Below are 10,433 nucleotides of genomic sequence, written 5' to 3' on the forward strand. Positions count from 1 at the left end.
TCTCTGTCGCCAAAAGAATTCAAAAGAACGGAATTTAATAAGGCTGACACACTGACTGAAGACATTTAGTTTGAGTGGTCCTGACTCTTGGTGGCGCTGTCACTTGGTGTTCGCTCGCTCTGCGGTATAGTATCACTTCCTGTTCCTGCTCAAACACAGTGGTGTTTCTGAGTAGCTTATTTGCTTACCAATTTAATTAACAACTTTTAAATACATTCTTTTTCATAGTATAATCTTCACGTGCTTCATCCGAAGCACACTTTCTGTGTACTCACTACCTAATTTATAGCCAAAGTATTCACTCACTTTCTCTGTACTGTTTCGCTAGCTTAGCCTAGCTCGTAGCCGACTCGTTAGCACCATGGCTACTTCACCTGTCCCTCCTGCTCTTTCTTGCTCATTCAATTCAATTCAATTTTATTTATATAACGCCAAATCACAACAAAAGTCGCCTCAAACCCAACAATCATATGACCCCCTATGAGCAAGCACTTTGGCGATAGTGAGAAGGAAAAACCCCCTTTTAACAGGAAGAAACCTCCGGCAGAACCAGGCTCAGGGAGGGGCGGCCATCTGCTGCGACTGGTTGGGGTGAGAGAAGGAAGACAGGATAAAGACATGCTGTGGAAGAGAGACAGAGGTTAATAACAGATATGATTCAATGCAGAGAGGTCTGTGTCAGATGTTTAGTTACTCCTCGGCCTCCTTTAGCAATAATGATATCTGTAACAAATGTAGCGTATTTGCAGCTCTGGAGGCCAGGATTACTGAATTGGAGACTCTGCTTCGCACCCTTCATTCACCCATAGCTAGCCAGGCCCCTGTAGCTGGTGCAGCCGAAGATGGCGTAGGCCCCGCTAGCTGTTCCCCGGCAGACCCCAAGCAGCTGGGGAAAGATGGCGGCTGGGTGATGGTGAGGAGGAAGCATAGTCCTAAACAGAAGCCCCAGGTACACCGTCTAACCGTTTTTCCCCACTCGGCGAAACACCCGCCGGGGGTCAAACTCTGGTAATTGGTGATTCTGTTCTCAGACACGTGAAGCTAGAGACACCGGCAACCATAGTCAATTGTCTTCCAGGGGCCAGAGCAGGCGACATTGAAGGAAATTTAAAACTGCTGGCTAAGGGTAAACATAAATTCAGTAAAATCATAATTCACGTCGGCAGTAATGAAACCCGGTTACGCCAATCGGAGGTCACTAAAATCAATATTGAATCGGTGTGCAACTTTGCCAAAACAATGTCGGACTCTGTAGTTTTCTCTGGTCCCCTCCCCAATCAGACCAGGAGTGACATGTTTAGCCGCATGTTCTCCTTAAATTGCTGGCTGTCTGAGTGGTGTCCCAGAAACGATGTGGTCTTGTTAGGAGAGACGGCATCCATCCTACTTTGGATGGAGCAGCTCTCATTTCTAGAAATATGGACCAATTTATTAAACCCCCCAAAATATGACTATCCAGAGTTGGGACCAGGAAGCAGAGTTGCAGTCTTACACGCCTCTCTGCAGCTTCTCTCCTCCTGCTACCCCAAAAACCCATCTCCATAGAGATTGTGTCAGCTTCCAAAAAGACAAAAAACAAACTAAAAACCAAAAACAAACAACTTAAACATAAACAATTACAAAGAAAGAACAATACAGTATCCACATCTGAACCAAAGAGTAAAACAGTGAAATGTGGATTATTAAATATTAGGTCTCTCTCCTCCAAGTCTCTGTTAGTACATGACTTAATAATTGATCAACAAATTGATTTACTCTGCCTTACAGAAACCTGGTTGCAGCAGGATGATTATGTTAGTTTAAATGAATCAACACCCCCGAGTCATTCTTTTTTTTTTTTTTTCTTTTTCTTTTTGCCTGTCCCGTTTGGCTCTTTTGCCATCAGAATTGTTGTCTAAAGGCAAAGAAAGATGCCCAACGGATTTACTTTACCAAATTGACCATCCCAGCCTTGCCGTAATGGTCCATTTGATTCACCTTTTATTGTTTATTTTATTTTCACTTACTGAATACGGGACAGACTTGACTGGGGGAAAGAAGGGGAGAAAGAAAGAGGGAAAGAGAAACAGCTGAGAAGAGGGACGGGGGAGAAGGACAAAAAACAAAAACCAACAGAATGAGCAGAAGAAAAAAAAAAAAGAAAAAAAAGAAAAAGAAATAAAAAATGCATATATCAACCACCTGGATCACCTGCTGAGAAAGAAAGAAGAAAACAAGCAGAAGAGAACAAGAGTAATAGAATAAACAACATCACAATGATATATGGGAATATGACAGTAAATACTAAATATTAAACATTATTGTGCAGCACATAAGATCAGATGAGGGCTCACTCAGCAGCCGCGGAGCAGAAGCCAGGGGGAGTTGCAGTGATGTGCCCGTGAGCTCCGCCGGCAGCCAGCCGTGCCTGAGTGACCGAGCCCCAGGCCGAGAGGCCGGGGGCACCCCACCTCCGAAGTGGCCCGAGCGAGCCCCAGGCTCCAGGCCCCGATAAGCGGCCGTCAAGGAGTGAGCCGGTGTGTACCTGGACGCCCACCCCCGGACACAAAGAACCACCAACGCACCGACACCTGAGGGAGTCCGCCACTGGCAGGGGAAGTGGTGGTAGGGGGAGATAGGCCTCCAAACCTTGGAGGGCCCGAGATGTCCCCAGAGAGGTGGCGCCTGACACCCAACCTGACATATAGACACAGAAATACAGGCACACACATATACAAACATCCATTCCCACCCTCATGCTCTCATGAATGACTTAGTTAGAATGACTCTCCCCCGAGTCATTCTAACTACCAGAAATCTCGAAGCACAGGCCGAGGGGGCGGTGTGGCAGCAATTTTTCACACCAGCCTATTAATTAATGAAAGACCAAGACAGACTTTTAATTCATTTGAAAGCCTGATGCTTAACATTGTTCACCCCAGCTGTGAAACTCAGAAACCAGTCTTACTTGTTATCATCTATCGTCCACCTGGGCCTTACACAGAGTTTCTGTCTGATTTCTCAGACTTTATATCTAATTTAGTTCTGAGCTCAGATAAAATAATTATTGTGGGTGATTTTAACATCCATGTAGATGCTAAAAATGACAGCCTCAACATGGCATTTAATCTGTTATTAGACTCAATTGGTTTCTCTCAAAATGTAAAAGAACCCACCCACCACTTTAATCACACTCTGGATCTTGTTTTAACATATGGCATAGAAACTGAACATTTAACAGTGTTTCCTGAAAACCCTCTCCTGTCTGATCATTTCCTGATAACATTTACATTTACAATAATTGATTACACAGCGGTAGAGAGTAGACTTTATCAAAGTAGATGTCTTTCTGAAAGCGCTGTAACTAAGTTTAAGAATATAATCCACCCACTGTTATCATCTTCAATGCCCTGTACCAACACAGAGCAGAGCAGCTATCTGAACGCTACCCCAATAGAGGTCGATTATCTTGTTAATAATTTCACCTCCTCACTACGTACGACTCTGGATACTGTAGCTCCTGTGAAAACGAAGGTCTCTAATCAGAAGTACCTGACTCCGTGGTATAATTCTCAAACACATACCCTAAAGCAGATGACTCGTAATCTGGAGAGGAAATGTCACAAATTTAGAGGATCATCATTTTGCCTGGAGAAATAGTTTGCTGCTTTATAAGAAAGCCCTCCGCAAAGCCAGAACATCTTACTATTCATCACTGATTGAAGAAAATAAGAACAACCCCAGGTTTCTCTTCAGCACTGTAGCCAGGCTGACAAACAGTCAGAGCTCTTTTGAGCCAACCATCCCTTTAACGTTAACTAGTAATGACTTCATGAACTTCTTCACAAATAAAATTTTTATCATTAGAGAAAAAATTACCAATAATCATCCCACAGATGTAATATTATCTACAGCTACTCTTAGTACCATTGATGTTAAGTTAGACTCTTTTTCTCCAATTGATCTTTCTGAGTTAACTTCAATAATTACTTCCTCCAAACCATCAACGTGTCTTTTAGACCCCATTCCTACAAAACTGCTTAAAGAAGTCCTGCCATTAATTAATTCTTCTATCTTAAATATGATCAACCTATCTCTAATGATCGGCTATGTACCACAGGCCTTCAAGCTATCATTAGAAGACATAGCATACATTTTCACTGCTATGCAGATGACACCCAGCTCTATCTGTCCATGAAGCCAGATGACACACACCAATTAGTTAAACTGCAGGAATGTCTTAAAGACATAAAGACCTGGATGGCCGCTAACTTTCTGCTTCTTAATTCAGATCAAACTGAGGTTATTGTACTCGGCCCTGAAAAGCTTATAAATATGGTATCTAACCAGATTCTTACTCTGGATGGCATTAACTTGGCCTCCAGTAACGCTGTGAGGAACCTTGGAGTCATTTTTGACCAGGACATGTCCTTCAACGCACATATTAAACAAATATGTAAGACTGCGTTCTTCCATTTGCGCAACATCTCTAAAATGAGAAATATCCTGTTTCAGAGTGACACTGAAAAACTAGTTCATGCATTTATTACTTCCAGGCTGGACTACTGTAATTCATTATTATCAGGATGTCCAAAAAACTCACTGAAAAGCCTTCAGCTAATCCAAAATGCTGCAGCTGGGACTAGAAAGAGAGAGCATATTTCTCCTGTTTTGGCTTCCCTTCATTGGCTTCCTGTTAAGTCCAGAATTGAATTCAATATCCTGCTCCTCACATACAAGGTCTTAAATAATCAGGCCCCATATTATCTTAATGACCTTGTAGTACCATATCACCCTATTAGAGCACTTCGCTCTCGCACTGCAGGCCTACTTGATGTTCCTAGAGTATTTAAAAGTAGAATGGGAGGGAGAGCCTTCAGTTTTCAGGCCCCTCTTCTGTTGAACCAGCTTCCAGTTTGGATTCGGGAGACAGACACTATCTCTACTTTTAAGATTAGGCTTCAAACTTTCCTTTTTGCTAAAGCATATAGTTAGGGCTGGACCAGGTGACCCTGAATCCTCCCTTAGTTATGCTGCAATAGACGTAGGCTGCCGGGGGATTCCCATGATGCATTGAGTTTTTCCTTTCCAGTCACCTTTCTCACTCACTATGTATTAATAGACCTCTCTGCATTGAATCATATCTGTTATTAACCTCTGTCTCTCTTCCACAGCATGTCTTTATCCTGTCTTCCTTCTCTCACCCCAACCGGTCGCAGCAGATGCCCTCCCTGAGCCTGGTTCTGCCGGAGGTTTCTTCCTGTTAAAAGGGAGTTTTTCCTTCCCACTGTCGCCAAAGTGCTTGCTCATAGGGGGTCATATGATTGTTGGGTTTTTCTCTGTATCTATGAAGCGCCTTGAGGCGACTTTTGTTGTGATTTGGCGCTATATAAATAAAAATTGAATTGAATTGAATTTGAGCTTTCCATCACAGCTTCTTTTGGTCAAGGATGAAATACATATAAATATATTTTTTGTTCCAGCTGATCATCAGGAGGCGATGAGCCATTTAGACTCAGCTCAGCCACTACAGAGGAAACAATGACTTCAACCCAAAAGGTGAGCAAAAATATCTCTGTTATTGAAACTGTGTGAACGTCACAACTCTCATTGTAACTCATAATTGTAATGTGATAATATCACCAGAAGGTGGTGGTAACACACCTACGACGTGTTTGTTGACATCTTTGATTCCACTAATGGAGTTTCAGTTTTTTTCCACGACTGCATTTAACTTGAGACTGACATGGCGGGAGCATATTGACCGGATTGAAACAAATGCAAAAAAGTTATTAATGTTATGAGGTGTGTAGCTGGGAGGGGTTGGGGAGCGAGCTCTTCTGCTTTGAAAAGACTTTACCAGGCATTAATTAGGTCGGTCTTTGATTATGGGTGTGTGGCATATGGTTCAGCAGCTCCCTATGTGTTGAGAAGTTTAGATGTTCTGCAATCGGAAGCCCTTAGAGTGTGCTGTGGAGCTTTTAAGACGTCTCCAGTTGGTGCCCTACAGGTGGAGATGGGAGAAATGCCCCTAGATCTTAGGAGGAAGCAAGTATCGGTGAATTACTGGGTTCATCTTGGTGGTCATGGTGACGCACATCCCACAAAGGAGGTACTTTTGGAATGCTGGCAGTATGGAAGAAGTCAGAAGGATCATTTTGGAAAGGTGGGGAATCAGTGGGCTAAGGAGTGTCAGGTGTATGAACTTAAAATATGTCCTGCAGTAGTATTCTCTGTGGTTCCCCCATGATTATTGGAGACCCCTCCTGTGGACTCCTGTATTCATGTGTTCACGGATGGTGCTAAAAGTCCAGTTACTGGAAGTACAGGGTTTGGAATAGCAGTTCCGTCAAAAAATATTGGAATACACAGACGCACTTCAGATGGACTGGCAGTATACTCGGTTGAAATGGTAGCAATTTTGGTAGCATTGAAATGGGTAGAGTGTTCGAAAATCAGGCAGGTGGTAGTGTGTTCTGACTCGGCAGCTGTTCTTTCAAGTCTACAATCATTTTGTTCGAAGACAAGGCAGGGCATGCTGTATGCTATTCTGGAGACTATCAGCAGAATAAGGTGTTGTGGTGGCAATATTCACTTTCTTTGGCTGCCAGCTCATGTAGGGATCAATGGAAATGAAAAGGTGGATAGGTTGGCGAAAAGAGCGTTGACTAAAAATAGGACTGAGATGGAAATTACAAGCAGCGGATCTGAAGCAAAAGGTATTGTTTGGAGGCAGGTTGTTCAGGAGTGGCAGAAGCGGTGGGATTCAGGGAGTACGGGCAGGCAATTGTATCATCTTAAGAGGGAGGTGGCAGTGAGTAGGTTTTATGGGGGTAATAGGAGAGATGAGGTGGTCATTACCAGGCTTAGACTGGGACATTGTGCATTGAATAAAACACTACAGATGATAGGAGAACATGAGACGGGGCTTTGTGGAGTGTGCCAGGAGGAGATGGAGACAGTAGAGCATGTAATACCCTTACACCGCAGTAAGGGTTATGATGTGCAGAGGAAAGTTCTGCAGAATAGATTGAAGGAGTGGGGAATTGGGGAATTTAATCTGAAGAGTGTGTTGGAGGGTAGTAGGGCACAGGTGAGGGAACTGGTGGGGTTTCTGAAGGATATAGGTGTTTATGAAAGAGTGTAGGGTTTTTTTTGTTTTTTGTTTTTTGTTTTGATACAGCTTGTAAATTCACTGTCTGACCCATACTCCGGAACAGTAAGAGGTGGTAATGCTCCTTTACGTTGGATGTCAACCGCCGTTAAACACAAAGAAGAAGAAGAAGTAGACTGCATTTCACTCACTGCCTCTGTTTGTATCTCTGTCACTGCAGGACCAACATGGAGCGAGAAGTCAGCGCTCTCAGGAGGCCGACAAACCTCACAGAAGAAAGGGAGAGAAAACATACAGCTGTGATGAGCGTGGGAAGGATTTTACCAAGGCTGAACACCTGAAAACACACCAACTCATCCACAGTGGAGTTAAACCGTACAGCTGTGACTTGTGTGGAAAATCTTTTACCCTGGCTGGAAACTTAAAAAAACACAAAATCATCCACAGTGGAGTTAAAGCGTACACCTGTGACTTGTGTGGAAAATCTTTTACCCAGGCTGGAAGCTTAAAAACACACCAACTCATCCACAGTGGAGTTAAAGTGTACACCTGTGACTTGTGTGGAAAATCTTTTACCCTGGCTGGAAACTTAAAAACACACCAACTCATCCACAGTCGATATAAAGTGTACACCTGTGACTTGTGTGGAAAATCTTTTACCCAGGCTTTTAGCTTACAAACACACCAACTCATCCACAGTGGAGTTAAAGCGTACACCTGTGACTTGTGTGGAAAATCTTTTACCTGGGCTGGAAGCTTTAAAAGACACCAACTCACCCACAGTGGAGTTAAAGCATACAACTGTGACTTGTGTGGAAAATCTTTTACCCAGGCTGGAAGCTTAAAAGCACACCAACTCATCCACAGTGGAGTTAAGGCATACGCCTGTGACTTGTGTGGAAAATCTTTTACCCTGGCTGGAAACTTAAAAGCACACCAACTCATCCACAGTGGAGTTAAGGCATACACCTGTGACTTGTGTGGAAAATCTTTTACCCAGGCTGGAAGCTTGAAAACACACCAACTCATCCACAGTCGATATAAAGTGTACACCTGTGACTTGTGTGGAAAATCTTTTAACCACACTGGAAGCTTAAAAAGACACCAACTCAGCCACAGTGGAGTTAAAGCGTACACCTGTGACTTGTGTGGAAAATCTTTTACCCACGCTGGAAGCTTACAAACACACCAACTCATCCACAGTGGAGTTAAAGCATACACCTGTGACTTGTGTGGAAAATCTTTTACCCACGCTGGAAGCTTGCAAACACACCAACTCATCCACAGTGGAATTAAAGCGTACACCTGTGACTTGTGTGGAAAATCTTTTACCCACGCTGGAAGCTTAAAAAGACACCAACTCATCCACAGTGGAGTTAAAGCGTACACCTGTGAATTGTGTGGAAAATCTTTTACCTGGGCTGGAAGTTTAAAAAGACACCAACTCATCCACAGTGGAGTTAAAGCATACACCTGTGACTTGTGTGGAAAATCTTTTACCCAGGCTGTTAGCTTAAAAACACACCAACTCATCCACAGTGGCGTTAAAGCATACACCTGTGACTTGTGTGGAAAATCTTTTACCTGGGCTGGAAGCTTACAAACACACCAACTCATCCACAGTGGGGTTAAAGCGTACACCTGTGACTTGTGTGGAAAATCTTTTTCCCACGCTGTTAGCTTAAAAAGACACCAACTCATCCACAGTGGCGTTAAAGTATACACCTGTGACTTGTGTGGAAAATCTTTTAACCGCACTGGAAGCTTAAAAAGACACCAACTCATCCACAGTGGCATTAAAGCGTACACCTGTGACTTGTGTGGAAAATCTTTTACCCACGCTGAAAGCTTAAAAGCACACCAACTCATCCACAGTGGAGTTAAAGCATACACCTGTGACTTGTGTGGAAAATCTTTTACCCAGGCTGTTAACTTACAAACACACCAACTCATCCACAGTGGAGTTAAGGCATACACCTGTGACTTGTGTGGAAAATCTTTTACCTGGGTTGGAAGCTTAAAAACACACCAACTTATCCATAGTGGCGTTAAAGCATACACCTGTGACTTGTGTGGAAAATCTTTTACCCAGGCTGTTAACTTACAAACACACCAACTTATCCACAGTGGAGTTAAAGCATACACCTGTGACTTGTGTGGAAAATCTTTTACCCAGGCTGTTAGCTTACAAACACACAAACTCATCCACAGTGGAGTTAAAGCATACACCTGTGACTTGTGTGGAAAATCTTTTACCCACGCTGGAGGCTTAAAAACACACCAACTCAGCCACAGTGGAGTTAAGGCGTACAGCTGTGATCAGTGTGGTAAAGCTTTTGCTCGCCATACCTACTTACAGCATCATCAAGTTATCCACTCCGGATTTAAGGCGTACAGCTGCCACATTTGTGGAAAAACCTTCCGCTGGCTAAGTAGCCGAAATATTCACCTCCGCATTCACACTGGAAATGACGTTTACTGCTGTGACCAGTGTGGTAAACTGTTTGTGAAATATAAAGACTTACAACACCATATGTTTACCCACACTGTTGGGAGACCTTATAAATGTGACGTTTGTGATAAGACCTTTAAAGCTCCACGTTACCTTAAAATCCACCAACAGATCCACACCAGAAAGAAACTGCAAGTGCAGTTACTGTGAGTTATGTATGTATATTGTTATCTTCTTATTTAAGACTGACTTTTTGGATCAACTCTTCGCATTAAATTGTGTTCGCATGTAGGGCTGCGCCATATTATACCGTTCACGGTAATACTGGTACAATGCTAGGCAACGATAAGAAAATGAAATATTGCGGTAGAATATGGGTAGACCGTGCATGCGCAGTGACGAAAAAGCACGGTGGTAATTGAGAATGAGAATGGGGGGGAAAGCAGATTGTTGAGTGAAACGGATGAACCAGAATTAGTTTGTAAAAATGGTGCAACTTAACTGGTGTGGTGTTTGTTCGTCAGATAGACAACAAAGCACATTTTTTTTTGCACTAAGGTGCTTGTAAATCTGGGAGTAATCTGGGTCCTAAACTCCTTTAAGGTCCCGAAGTCAAACGAATATCACTAGGAGTTAAAAACTGTCTAAATTCTTCCATCTTTAATAAAACAATCAGCGCTGTTGCTTTACCAGGTGTAACTATGATGTTTAACACCCAGGCATCCATGAAAACAGAATTCATTACATTTAGCAGAGTTAGAAGTTAGCAGGAAGTTAGCGGAAGTTAGCTCGCTAGTTTCGCTAGTTACCTAAGCATGATATAGCATGTTCTGACTGAGAGATTTCTGAAAAAATTCAAACGTACAGCTCTGCTATCACTTCCAACAT

General features: G+C 43.0%; 1 protein-coding gene across 4 annotated transcripts; it reads left to right on the forward strand.

The window, feature by feature from the left end:
- Nucleotides 1-5,472: 5,472 nt before the first annotated feature.
- On the forward strand, nt 5,473-9,871 carry LOC146625971 (uncharacterized). 4 transcript variants are annotated; one of them, XM_085363088.1, is made up of 5 exons: nt 5,473-5,538; nt 7,314-7,718; nt 7,804; nt 8,224-9,331; nt 9,491-9,871. In XM_085363088.1, exons 1-5 carry the CDS (start codon nt 5,521-5,523, stop codon nt 9,753-9,755), a joined length of 1,797 nt encoding a protein of 598 aa, XP_085219214.1. In that variant the 5' UTR covers nt 5,473-5,520; the 3' UTR covers nt 9,756-9,871. The 4 variants fall into 4 exon arrangements, with proteins under 4 accessions (XP_085219214.1, XP_085219213.1, XP_085219212.1 ...); XM_085363087.1 differs by having other exon boundaries at nt 7,314-9,101; nt 9,270-9,871; XM_085363086.1 differs by having other exon boundaries at nt 7,314-7,970; nt 8,055-9,871.
- Nucleotides 9,872-10,433: the final 562 nt, after the last annotated feature.

The sequence above is a fragment of the Diplotaxodon limnothrissa genome, linkage group LG9 (genome assembly GCF_057381915.1).
Source record: "Diplotaxodon limnothrissa isolate DT_005_m linkage group LG9, D_limnothrissa_male_GT1.1, whole genome shotgun sequence".
NCBI classification, from domain to species: Eukaryota; Metazoa; Chordata; class Actinopteri; order Cichliformes; family Cichlidae; genus Diplotaxodon; species Diplotaxodon limnothrissa.